Genomic DNA, 12973 nt, shown 5'->3' with positions numbered 1-12973 from the left:
ATGAGTTATACTATTCAATACGCACTAATTTTTTACCCGGGTGCTCCTTCACCACCTCCATTCCCACCGCCGCAGCAGGATCCACAACAGCAACAACGGCCGGTCAATATCTTGTGCTGCATCAATTAAATTGACTACTGACTGTTGAGTATTTCTTTCTAGGTCAGTCGCAATCCTCGTCGTCGTCGTCGTCGGCGACGAGGACAAGGAAGGCAACAACAACGACGACTGCAACAGCCACCCCATTTTCGTCCACCTGTTGCCCGCGGTCCCCTTAATTCTGAGTCGACGCTCCCCCGTCCTTCTTCGGATCCTGCTTTTACTTCGGGTCCTGCTGTCATTCCTGCTCCTGCTGCCACTTCGGACCCTGCTCCCATTCCCGTTCCTGCCGTCACTTCGCTTCCTACCGCTCCTTCCGACTCTGCCCCCATCCCCGTTCCTGCCGCTACTTCGCTTCATACCGCTACTTCGGACCCTGCTGCTGCCGCTTCGGCAGTCCAAATCGTTTCCTCTGGTCCCAACACGGACCCACAGGTCGGGTCCATTCCGCAGGGAGAATGATTGTTTTCTTATCAAATAAAAAGTTACTTTGCAAGAAAAAAATTAATCCAGTTGGAAAGGGAAGAAATGGTTGACAGGCAATGAGTTTAGAGATCGAGAAGCAACTCAAGAGATTAGGCATTGCTTAGAAGGATAGGAGATTAGAGACAGCATACTACAAGCAGCTCATATAGGCGTTTCGCCATTTTCTATTCTGCTCAGTTTCAGCAGTTGGTAGTCTTCAAGGCATCCACTCAAAAAACGAATTGCTTGGGCTGATTTCAGGTTCAATATCTTTTTGATAGTCTGGATATAGAATAATTTTTATTTTTTGGACGAGAAAAAGAAAACGAGAGTGCAGAGCATTAGCCTATTTGATCCCTGATTGTATTACCAACAATGGAACCCCCTCCGGTTGTTGGTTATGGTAATGCAGCCTTCGATACTACTATATATGAAAGGCAGAATCAACGAACTGTTGAAGCAAGCGGACACAAAGGACGGCTCATACTATTCAAAAATCAACAAGTTTAATACGTCTCAAGTAAGTAGTGATCGATACGACATAAGTTTATTATCTTTGCTTTTTTTTTCTCCGATGTGTGCTCCTGCTGTGGAAGAAAAGCCGCTGCAAAGAGTAAATAGGGGGCAGAATGATGCTTCACTTTTCCATGTTCTCAAATACCAGACTTGAAACAAGATCTGGCATCGCGACGTGAATGCAAAAGTCAAAATATGCGAACCATTGCACTTGCAACAAGCCATGCCGGTTATCTTTACCCGTTAAGCTGGTGAATCTGCCGATGAAGAAGCCTTACGCAGGCCAAATTTTTTCACCCAGGTAAGACAAATTTCCCAAAAAATCCTTGGCAATTTCCTTTTTTGACACGAGGCTTTGGGGCTTTTTTTTGGTTTCCCAATGCGCCATTTTTTGTTGAATTTTCTCACTCCGTCTGCTATTGCAAAGGGCTATTTTTATTTATTTATTTATTGCTTTTGCCTTTGTGTAAAAAAGTTTCTCACATTGGCGTCTCTGGAGAATGGATCAACGACCCAACTCGGCTACGAACTCGGATGATTTCGTCTTACAGATGGAACCATCGGGAACTGCCGAAGCTTCGCGTGAATCGCCTAGTTCATCCGATACAGCCAACAATTCCACTCGAGAAAACTATGAATCCGACGTCTGTTACCCTTTCAGCATTCAACATCCTTTAGATACCACCAATGCCACAGTCCAATCCGACGTCATGCAGTCCTATATAGAAAACTACCGCGAACCTGAACCCGCGCGACCGGAACCTCAACTTCAACGCCAACTCACAGCTAAGCTCGACGATCTTTTGGACTTTGATGAAAAGCATTCCACCTCTCGAAGTTTTAGCCTTCACCCCGAGCATAAGCAGGTACTTGCTGTTCAAGACTTTTTAGAATATGGGAGGTTTCGCTGTGGCTGACAGTATGGCAGGATCCTACTAAACTGCCATTTACGGCTGAACGGTACACGTTCTATTCTGCCGAACTCGGTTCGCTCAAGAGTTCATCGCTCCATGATTTATTGACCCACACCGTGGTTTACAACGAAAAAGCATCTTCACGTACCGTGGCCGATGTGCTAATGAATACGCAGAGTTGGTGGATTGATATTTTGGGTCCTACCAACCAGGAAATGAAGACATTGAGCAAGGTAAGCCATGGATCATGGGTGTTTCAGGCGGAGCCACCTCTCACCAAACTGGATGTTGTACAAAAATTCAATAACAAATAGATCTTTCGAATTCATCCCCTTACTGCCGAAGATATTCAAGCTCAAGAATCGAGAGAAAAATGCGAGATTTTCCAAAACTACATGTTTATCAGCTTTCGCAGCTTCAATCATGACATGAACAGTCCCGATTATCTTGAAGCCGTCAATTTTTACATCATCGTCTTTAGCGATGGAGTACTTACCGTAAGCATACTTTTTTGGATGTTCCTATGCAAATTTAAGCAAGCGCGCTGATCATACTATCTGTTGTTGGTTTCTTTTTTCTTTGGTCAGTTTCGATTCCAACCTCTGCCACATCCGCACAATGTCCGACGACGTATCCATCAACTGAAAGATTTCATCCATGTCACACCGGAATGGATCAATTATGCGTTGATCGACAATATTACCGACAGTTTTGCCCCGTTGATTCAGCAGACCGAATTGGAAGTGGATTCTATCGATGATCTTGTGCTTGTATTGAACGGCTCGGAACAAACGGATATGCTACGACGTTTAGGCAGCTGTCGTAAAGTCGTGATGCAGCTGTTACGCTTACTGGGTCCTAAAGCCGATGTTGTTCGAAGCTTGATCAAACGATATGATGATAAAGCCAAAGAAATTAACCATCGCCTTCGAATAAAAGCAAATGCACCTCAGGAATTCGAAGACGGCAAAGTGCACCACGAAGTCATGCTGTATCTCGGTGATATTCAAGGTAAACTAACAATAACAAATAATACAACATTGCTGAAAAGAGATGGGGTAGGACTCATTTGGATTTTGTATAGATCATATTTTAACCATGCTTCAAAACGTGACGCATTATGATCTTATTCTCGGTCGAGCTCATCGTAATTATCTCGGTCAAATCTCTATCGAACTTTCCCAATCCGGTAATACGACGAACGAAGTGATTAACCGATTGACCTTTTTGGCAACGATCATTGTTCCGCTGAATCTGGTGGCAAGTATCTTTGGTATGAACGTGATGGTACCGGGTCAAAATGAGAACGATTTGATTTGGTTCTTTTGGATCCTTGCAGGCATGGCTATGTATGCCGTCGCCATGATAGCCTTTGGTAGAAGAGCTGGTTTCTTATAGACATTCCACCCCGCACTGCATTCATCTAGAATTTATTATTTTACCCCATTTCCTTTTTCATTTCATCCATTCCACCATCCACCTTGTAACCATATCCCTGCATTAAACATAGTTTTTTGATTTTAACTTGATCAAACTACATATCATGCATGACTCAAAATGTGTTTTGTAGACCCAAAGCCGTCTCCATAATCGGGCTCTCCACTTTATGATTCAATCATTTGCATGACCAGAGACAATGAATCAATCGGGTCGAGAAGACCGTTTGTTTATTCATTAACAGACACAATATTTTGGTAGATGTTGCAAGAACAGAACTTCATTCATTGTCGGACTTTCACACAGAATGGATTTTCCTGCAGGATAACAAAACCATAGTCACATGCACGTCACATTTTTATTAGATCTTTTTTTTTTTTTTTTTTTTTCTCGAGGTTCCTGTTGTGGTAATTGCAGTTGTTGTTCCAATGGTCATGTCACTGCAAGATCAGCTGAAGCGCCTCGGCACGGCCGATTTGCGCAACACTACTGAAGTGTCCAGAAGATACAAGGCGTCTTTTCTCTTTACTGCCAAGGAAGCCGCAGATAAGGATCTCGAGACGATCTATGCCATTGGTTACAATGGTATTTTGGAACTCTGTAATCTCGACGAGCGTTTTACCGCTTTCCAAGAGACTCTGTTTTCTGAAGGCATGAAATCCGTTGACCGTGTCCTTCAGGTATGTTCGCTAATCTGTCTCTCTGCGTCACTTGTATCACTCGATTCACCCCATTCTTTATGTAGACTAAAGAAGATAACGAAAAACTGGATGCCAGTGTCACGGCCTTTTTGCGACAACTATCACCTTATTTTCTCGTAAAGCCTGCCGGCAAAGCTTTGGAATGGTTGATCCGCCGTTTCCGTATTCACCAGTTCAATGTCGAAGCCATCGTTGGTGCCATTCTGCCTTATCACGAAACAAAAGCCTTTGTCAAGATGGTGTCCATTCTTCAGATTGAGTAAGCCGTGATCCTAGATTTCAATACCAAAATGTCAGCTCACTCATTCTTTCCTCTTAGTGATGCCTCCCCTTGGGGCTTCTTAAAATCTATAAAGGAAAGCGGCGTTCCTTTGCCTCGTTCCGTGCTGGTGACAAAGCTGCACAAAGATCGCTTTGTGTTGGACTTTGTATGCAAGACAGTGACGGAAAACCCGGTGCACTTTTCCACTTTGTATGCTTTCTTTGCCGCTACCATGACATCGTACATCACCGCAGGTGAACGAATTACCGAGGACAAGGCGGTTGCATTGATGCCCTACCTGATCAATGGCTTGAACGCCCGGAAGATCCCGGAATTGCAGATTGCTGCTTACATGATCGTTTCTCAGCTCTCTTCGGTGATCACCTTGAGCACCGCCGCTATTTCGTCTTTCACTCGTCCCATGCTGAAGCGCTGCGGAGAAAAGCACTTGGGTTTTGGCCTTCTTGCCGTGGTTCACCTTGCTCAAACACAAGCCAGTTTTGAAGGTCTGGGCAAGTCGACTACAGCCGCGTTGATGCGTTCGCCTTCGTTTGAACAACATTTATTGGATATTGCCGGCAAATACACCACCGAACGCTTCATGGCTTGTATGATTCCCAGCTTTTGCGCCGCCGGCAAGGTGGAGCTTCTCCAGAAATTGGTGCTCAACAGTTACCTTTCGAGTGAAAATGTCCGTTTGCTTTGCAATCGTCTCGTTGACAATTATTTGTCCGTTCCTGCTGACGGAAAGAAGGATTACGTTGCCACGCATCGTCCCTTGTTGATGGCCATTTCTCAGCTTTGTGTGGATGATCTCGATGCTGTACTGGAGAAAAGAGTTCAAAAGGTCTCTTCTACCGAATCTCCCGATCTTTACGAATTCATCTCTGCCGCTTTCAAGGGTACCCGACACGATGTGGTGCGTGAAGCCAACACGACCTTGTACCTGTGCCTCAACAGTCCCGCCGCTTCGGTCCGCTTGCTTGGTATCAAGAAACTTGTGACTATTTTGGATGATAAAGAAAGTGCTTTGACTCAGGTAAATCATCTACAGCGGTGTGTTTGTGGATGTTAGATCATTTTGGTGCTAACAGCTTTTTTTTTTCTTTTGGTTAGTCGCCTGATATGATTCGCTCCTTGTTCGTCGGCGCGCTTGAAAGCTTTGATGATCTTCTTTTGTACATGATCCGTGATGTGCCTCAGAAGCTATTGGAATTTGTGCCTGCTCAAGACGTTTTCAACGCTTTGAATCGTCTTATGCAAGAACGTGGTGCATATGCTAACAAGTCCGCCCATATCGTTGTTCAATTCCTTTACGATCAATTGGCTCTCAATCATCCAGAGATGGCCACCCGTGTGGCTCGTCTGTTAGCCGTTTTTGCTTTTGCTGCATCCGACGATAATATCAAAGCGTTCAAGCCAACCTCTGTGAAGAAACAGGGTCATCTTCTCAAGACAATGTACGAACATTATCAGACATCGGTCAAGTCCTCTGGTGCGATGTCTTTCATCAAGTTGGAGGCTGACGGTATCCAAACCGAGGTTTCAAAGGAACGACTTGATTTCTGGATCGACATGGTGAAGAGCGACAATCGCGTAGAAAAGGTGCTCGGACTTTTGGTGATCAGTCGTGCCATCTATATCACCAAGGATACAAAGCAATACGGTTTGGGATTGGCGGCTCTGGAAGGTGTATTCGCTTCTGTAGATGCCGAAGGAAAGAAGGCCATTTATACCACCAAGTATCTTGCTAGTATGGGTTCGACCGAAGAGGGATTGCCCTTATCGACTATGTTCAACAGATTGTTGAAGATTGACGATCTTGACGATCTTACCATCGCTCGCTTGATTCAGCTCGTTATCCGCAACATCGCCGTTGCCATGCAACCGTTGAATGAAGAAATTGTCTGGTCCGCCGCCGAAAGTCAATCGCAAAAGGTGCGCTTGTATGGTCAGACCATGGTGGCGTTGTTCAAAGCGCTTGTGGGTGGTCCCACTCTCGGTTGCTTTGAGTCCATGCTTCCGACGTTCATCCGTGACCATTTGCAGAATAAGCCTTGGGAGTTTTTGGTGCTTGTTTGGAGCAGTGAAGGTGAGCAAAAGGATAATATTACGGTTCTGGGTGACGGTTGCTGACTGTATGTATTCTTTGTTAGATGTTTCCTACGTGATTCAAGCTCGTGCTTTGCAAATCGCTGCTTCTTTGATGACCCACAATGGCTTGCAGTCCAATGCGGTCGATTTCCAACATTTGGTGCCTGCTCTGCTCCCCCTTTTGCAATCTGAGGAATCGTCTCTTCGCGTGCAAACGATTCACTGCTTGCAAGCTATCCAGAAAGCTTATGCTGCTGTCGGGCTTCCTACAGGTCGCAAATTCTACGAAAAAGACAACGACAAGAAATCGTCGGCCGGTAAACCTTCCGGTAATATCACCATCTTGAGCAGTTCCAGTCTTTATGGCCCTTCAGGTGCAGATATCGGACACATTCGTTCGGACGATGCCGCTCATTTCGTGGATTACCTTTGCTATCGCAGCACTGAATTGTCGGGTGATCGCATGTATATTGCGAGCTTGCTCAAGGAATATCTGCAGCTTTGCGAACAATCAAAGGACAAATCGGCCCGCGTACGAAAAGACACCATTCTTGGATTATTCTTGGACCACGTCAAGGCGTTGCCGTATCGATCGGTGCAAATTAATTTGTTGAATCTGTTGCAAGATATTGAAGCGCCTCTTAAGCTACAGAAACTGGCGCCTGTTCTTCAAGCTGAACTCAAGAAACCGCGTGACACTGTCCACGCGCGCTTTGTTGGTTTGCTCATTCGCTGCTACTTGCCTTGCAATGCTAGCCAACTCGGAGCCAAGAACGATACGACATTACCGCTTTTCTTGGAGTTGTTGTCCAACAAGACGGAAACGGAGCAGACTTTGGACGTGTGTCTCTATGCTCTTCAGCAAATCACGCCTGCCTTCTTTGCTGAAGCAAACGAGAATACCCAGCAGAAATTATTTGCTAACCTGATCCGTATTGCCACTGATGGTCAGCAAAAGGATATTCGTGCCGCCAAATCTGTTCTTTCTCGCATTTCTGTCCCGGTCAAGATGCTGGTGGAAAACTTGACCCTGGTGGCCAAGACTCTCATGGGATCCGTTACGGTGGATTCGTCTACTCAAAGCGCCAAGCGCGCTCGTGTTGCGTAAGTATCTGTTTCAGACTAAATATTGTATGCGAAACTTGTATTCTCATGATCCACATTCTTTTATTCATCTAGGACCACCGCTTCCAAGCCTGTGGATCTTTATCAGCTCGTTACGGTGCTGGAATACGTTGAAACGACCTCGATCATGGATGATGTGGCGCTGATCAAGCCCTTGTTCGAAGTGCTGACGGCGGTGATCAATGCCGATTTGCGCGACAGTCCTGTATCGCTCGATTATATTAACCAGATCACGATGGCCTCGCTTACGCGTATCATTCAATCCGCGGAGGAAAAGAAGATCAATGTGGAAGAATCTACGCTTCGTGTCGACGTGGTGGTGCAGTGCATTCGTGTCACTGGTAATCCTCAAACCCACAACCAGGCTCTGTTGCTGATGGCCACCATTGCTTCCATGTATCCTGAATGTGTCTTGCACAACATTATGCCCGTGTTTACTTTCATGGGTGCCAACGTGTTGCGACAGGACGACAATTACAGTTTCCAGGTGATTCAGCAAACGTTGGAAAAGGTGATTCCTCCCCTGGTGGCTTCACGACGATTGACAACCGATGGTCATGCTGCCCTGGCTCTCCAGGTGAAGCCTGTCATCAAGGTGTTTGTGGATGCTCTGTTCCATATTCCCAAGCATCGCCGTCTCCGTTTGTTCTCGGTGCTTATTCACACGCTTGGCGAAGACGAGTTCCTCTATGTGATTATCTCATTGCTTTTGGAGAAGTTCACCGAAAAGTTGGCCAGGGGCGCCAAGCAAGAAGCCGAATCCCTTACGGAGTTCAGTTTGGTTATCAGTCAACAGTTCACTTGCCAGACCCAGATGAAGGCCTTGATTGCTTTGCTCAATTCCATGTTGACATTGCCCAACGAGAAGCCGGACGATGTGGAAATGAGCCAAGATACTTTGTTCAATGTGAACGAACACAGCGCCAAGCAATTGCGCCAATATAAACTTGCGACGGTTAACTTTGTCGGTGAGTTGCTTGGATCCAGAGGTTTCCTCAGCAAGGCGAGAAGCGTCAATGCGGAAGACGCACGCGAAGCTTTGGAACCTTTCTATTTGGAATCGGTCGAGCTGTTGTTGAAGATTGTGACCTACTTCTCCGACTTTGCCGAGCAGTATGCCGCCTCGGCCGAGAAAAACCCAGCGGTGGTGAAGTTCTGGCGCGCGATTTTGAAGGTGGTGTATGACGTTCTTACCAAGGTGAATGCTTTGTTGTCTCTTCCTGCGTTTATCAATGTGGTGACGCACCTCTTGAAACACCGCGAAGTCAGCATTCGTCGCAAGGCCATGACGCTTTTCAACGAAAAGATTGAAGCACTTCGCGGCCAAGCTCCCGAGGAGGGTGAATTGCATTTGGTGAACATGGTCAAGGAACTGTGCGACTGTATTGCGATGGAATCCAAGACGACCAGTGAGGAAGATAGCTCCATCAATAAACAATCCGCCTTGTTGTGTATTGCCTCGTTGGCCAAGATCTCTGGCCAGAGATATCCTGGTGAATTTGCAGATGCTATTCCTGTCATCACTGGTGCTCACGGTTTGCAGGTGGACAACGATCAACTCAAGATTTCCAGCTTGGTGTGTCTTACGGTGATTTGGTACGTATAGTTTATAAGGCATTTTTAGCTTTGGATCGCTTTTTCACTAACCGAAGACATGATTTGAATAGCCAAGAAATTGGTCCTCGTGCCGTACCGCACTTGCCCAAATTCATGCCGATCATGATTGATCTTCTTAGCAAGACGGTGAGCCAAGAGTCTTCCAATGTGATGCTTGAAATTGCCGTGATTGCAGCTCTGGAGACGATTGTCAGTGTACTCCCTCATTTCGTCAGTCCTTATCTTGGAAAAATTCTCGGCGGTATCTTGCATTCTTCCATCTATGAAGTTGATGTGTCTTTGGACGCTCAGCGCCAGGCCGTCAAGGAAAAGGCGGATGCTGTTCTCTCTGCCGTGGCCACCAAGGTGCCACCGCGCGTGCTTTTGACGCCAGTGTTTGCTTTTTACGACTCTGCTTTGAAACGTGGCAAAAACGTGAGTAGTCATTGGGTGAGCATCGCATGAGACCTCCTTACTAACCATGTGCGTTTCACAGTGTGTTTTGTCATTGTATTCTGTTGTATCTCAGGCCATCCGTACCATGTCTCGTGACGTGATGACTTCGCACTACAAGCAGCTGTTCAAGTTCTTCCTCTTGGCTTTCGATATTCGACGTACCCACGGAAAGCAATTCGACGCAGATGCCATCAATGAACTCGAAGGATCGATCATTAACGCGTTCTTGGATTTGGTCATGAAGTTGAACGAAACATTGTTCAAGCCTTTGTTCCTCAAGATTTATGATTGGGCGACGTTGGAGCTGGGTGACGATCGCTTCTCCAAGGCTGCCTTGGAACGAGCCCTGTTCTTCTACAAGTTGTTGGATGGTTTGTTGGCGAAGCTCAAGTCTATCTTTACGCCTTACTTTGGCTACGTGATTGACGATGTAATTGCTCGTCTCGAGCAGTACAAGTCGACCGAAACCACCCCTGATACATTATGGTGCTATCTCATGCAGGCGTTGCAGAAATCGTTCTTGTATGATGCTGATAATTTGTGGAATGCCGAGAAGTTTGAAAAGATTTTGGATCCTGTCATCGAACAAATGTCGATCATTGGCACCAACGAATCGGAAGCTTATCTGACCCGTATGACGACTTACTTGGTACCCTGCATTGGCCAAATGGCTGTCACTATTTCGAACGATACTCTTTGGAAGCCGCTCAACCACAAGATTCTCATGAAGACACGCGAGGATATACCCGAAATTCGCTTGGCAGCCTTGAAGTGTATTGAGGAATTATACAGTCGTTTGGGCGAAGAATGGTTGCTGTTCTTGGCAGAGAGCATTTCATTCCTTGCAGAACTCATGGAAGGTAAGCATTATTGTAAATCATTTGGCGCAAGCCGCTCGTCGAGAATGCAGATAACTCATCCATGTAATTTCCAACAGATGATGATCCTCGTGTTGAGAAGCTTGTACAGCAAGTCAATGCTCAAATCGAAACGCACTTTGGCGAAAGTCTCGACAAGTTCTTCCAGTAAAACTTGCCCCTCTCATCTCATCAATCTGTCACATAGAAACAGTCACTGTATAGATTTTCATTGTAACGAACACATGCATACATTAAAAGATCTCTTTACCGTTCATTGTCGATGGCATCTGAAACCAATATTGGGGCAACTCAGTCAATTGATGGTTTTCTAAACAGAATAATTATCAAGTTCGTTCGAATAGACACGCATTGTCTTCCTGCTTTTGGGAGCTGAAATATGGTGTGATAAACCAGCATTCTTTCTTCATCGCCATTTTCAAACATCTCATGATATACTTCATTCTAATGTACGCAGACTACCTGCGGCTTTGTTCACTGATGATATCGATGTGATAAAGCCTTAATTAGATGCTAACCTTGGCTGGGGGATTCCTCCTCTGGATTCCCCAGCGTCCTTCATAACGCCAGTCCTGGTTTAGTTCAGGGCATTTCTCGTATATTAAGATTGCCTTTATTCGGTCGCTCGAGTGCTCCACATTTTTTACAGCAAAGGGGTGATACATTTTAAATTGCAGAATATTTATGAACGTCCTGCCCTCCTTCTATTGATGCGGAAACATCAGATTTTAGCCGGGCATGAACGGGGTTTTGTTGGAATGATGAAACTTCTTTTCGGGAAAACAGATGACATCGCCTTGCCAATGGCCGGCAGAAATAATCCGATTTATCCATGTGTTGGTTATTCACGCAATCGTTTACTCACGCATCGTTCACTCACATACCCATTTATCCATGCTGGTTTGTCGATGAACTCATTAAATTACATGTTGGGTGTGTTGCTACGAATGCGTAATGTAGGTTATTGGCCGGGGTTTGGGGGATGCGAGGCCTCAAAAGAAAGAAAAGCGTTGGCTCATTTGCTGGGGCAGAAAAATGAGCATAAAAATTAAGCGAGGGTGATTTATTTCCCGGGCAACTGCTTGATGTAACTCGAGTGCGTTCATTATGCAGTAATGAGAATAATAATATATAAAGAGCTCAAGCGGCATCGTCCAGTTGCTCTACACATTTGCTTTTCTACAATATGCGTGGCAAGATTACACTTGAAGACCATTGGGACCATCCAGATAACGGTGAACAGGCACACAAATGGGCAGGGCTGTTTGCGGTGGATCCTGAAAAGAACGTGAGGGAAATTATGGATCTGGACCACATCCGTACTTCGTATATGGACGAATACGGGGTTGGCTATACCATCCTCTCTTATACATCGCCCGGTGTGCAGAGCATTACCGACCCCGGGGAAGCGCTCAAGTTTGCCCAAAAAGTAAATGACTATGTGTACGAAAAGATCAAAGACAAATCTGACCGCTATGGAAGCTTTGCTGCCTTGCCTATGCACGACCCAAAGACGGCGGCGGAAGAATTGACTCGATGTGTGCGTGAATATGGATTCAAGGGAGCACTTGTCAACGACTACCAAGTGGGAGAAGACGGTGAAACGCTGATTTTCTACGACCAACCAGAGTGGGACGTCTTTTGGGAAACATGCAGCGAATTGGGCGTGCCATTCTACATGCATCCTCGTGAACCTTATGGCATTATCTACGATAAGCTCTGGAAGCAACGTAAATGGCTTGTCGGTCCTCCGTTGTCTTTTGCCCAAGGTGTATCGCTGCATGTTCTCGGCATGGTTACCAACGGAGTGTTTGATCGGTTTCCAAAATTGCAGGTCATCATGGGCCACTTGGGTGAGCATGTCCCCGTTGACATTTGGCGCATTAATCACTGGCTGGAAGATGTCAAGAAACCTTGCGGCTTGCACAAGACGATGAAGAAAACGATTCGTGAATACTTTCGTGACAATATCTGGGTGACGACGTCTGGCAATTTTTCAACGCCCACCATGAATCTGGTGATCAACGAGATTGGCGCCGACCGTATCATGTTCTCTACCGACTATCCTTTTGAAAGCTTCAAAGACGCATGCACCTGGTTCGATGCAGCAGAATTACCGGAACAAACCAGAGAAGCCATTGGTAGAGGAAATGCTAAAAAGTTGTTCAAACTGGACCAATATAAAGATTGCGATGCTTAATTCTTATAAATGTAAAATAAAATGTAATCCTGTTTCGTAAAACACTGTTAAAAAACTAGACGTCTACGTGGGCGTGATGGCTATGAAGTCGTATGCTTCTTTGGATTATTCTATGCTCATACCATTATCCATTGTATTCATATTGCTTTTCATATTTCCTTGTTACACTGATTATATGTTGCTTATAGCCCATTGCCATTGCCCAAATAATAAAGCGGAATCAGATTATC

At 45.6% G+C, this 12973-nt stretch overlaps 4 protein-coding genes across 4 annotated transcripts; all 4 read left to right on the top strand.

Annotated features, from left to right (window-relative positions):
* BYT42DRAFT_642626 (uncharacterized protein) lies at window positions 1–561 on the top strand (the record flags this gene model as incomplete). The annotated part of the gene is made up of 2 exons (XM_051572587.1): window positions 1–102; window positions 163–561. The coding sequence occupies 2 exons, from the start codon at window positions 1–3 to the stop codon at window positions 559–561; spliced, it is 501 nt and encodes a 166-aa protein (XP_051426205.1).
* A 914-nt stretch (window positions 562–1475) lies between these two features.
* Window positions 1476–3546, top strand: BYT42DRAFT_559935 (uncharacterized protein). Its single transcript, XM_051567187.1, has 5 exons — window positions 1476–1946; window positions 2009–2227; window positions 2309–2491; window positions 2582–3005; window positions 3079–3546. Exons 1-5 carry the CDS (start codon window positions 1581–1583, stop codon window positions 3390–3392), a joined length of 1506 nt encoding a protein of 501 aa, XP_051426204.1. The 5' UTR covers window positions 1476–1580; the 3' UTR covers window positions 3393–3546.
* Window positions 3547–3822: 276 nt separating this feature from the next.
* BYT42DRAFT_559927 (uncharacterized protein) lies at window positions 3823–10807 on the top strand. The gene is made up of 9 exons (XM_051567186.1): window positions 3823–4111; window positions 4177–4391; window positions 4452–5433; window positions 5511–6486; window positions 6551–7592; window positions 7668–9209; window positions 9281–9644; window positions 9706–10525; window positions 10603–10807. The coding sequence occupies exons 1-9, from the start codon at window positions 3860–3862 to the stop codon at window positions 10692–10694; spliced, it is 6285 nt and encodes a 2094-aa protein (XP_051426203.1). The 5' UTR covers window positions 3823–3859; the 3' UTR covers window positions 10695–10807.
* A 719-nt stretch (window positions 10808–11526) lies between these two features.
* On the top strand, window positions 11527–12873 carry BYT42DRAFT_559922 (amidohydrolase family protein). The gene has a single exon (XM_051567185.1). The coding sequence runs from the start codon at window positions 11730–11732 to the stop codon at window positions 12741–12743; it is 1014 nt and encodes a 337-aa protein (XP_051426202.1). The 5' UTR covers window positions 11527–11729; the 3' UTR covers window positions 12744–12873.
* Window positions 12874–12973: the final 100 nt, after the last annotated feature.

The sequence above is a fragment of the Radiomyces spectabilis genome (assembly GCF_025331425.1).
Source record: "Radiomyces spectabilis strain NRRL 2753 chromosome Unknown BYT42scaffold_3, whole genome shotgun sequence".
Taxonomy (NCBI): Eukaryota; Fungi; Mucoromycota; class Mucoromycetes; order Mucorales; family Radiomycetaceae; genus Radiomyces; species Radiomyces spectabilis.
The sequence above is the reverse complement of the archived record's forward strand: the minus strand, read 5'-3'. Positions and strand labels throughout refer to the sequence as shown.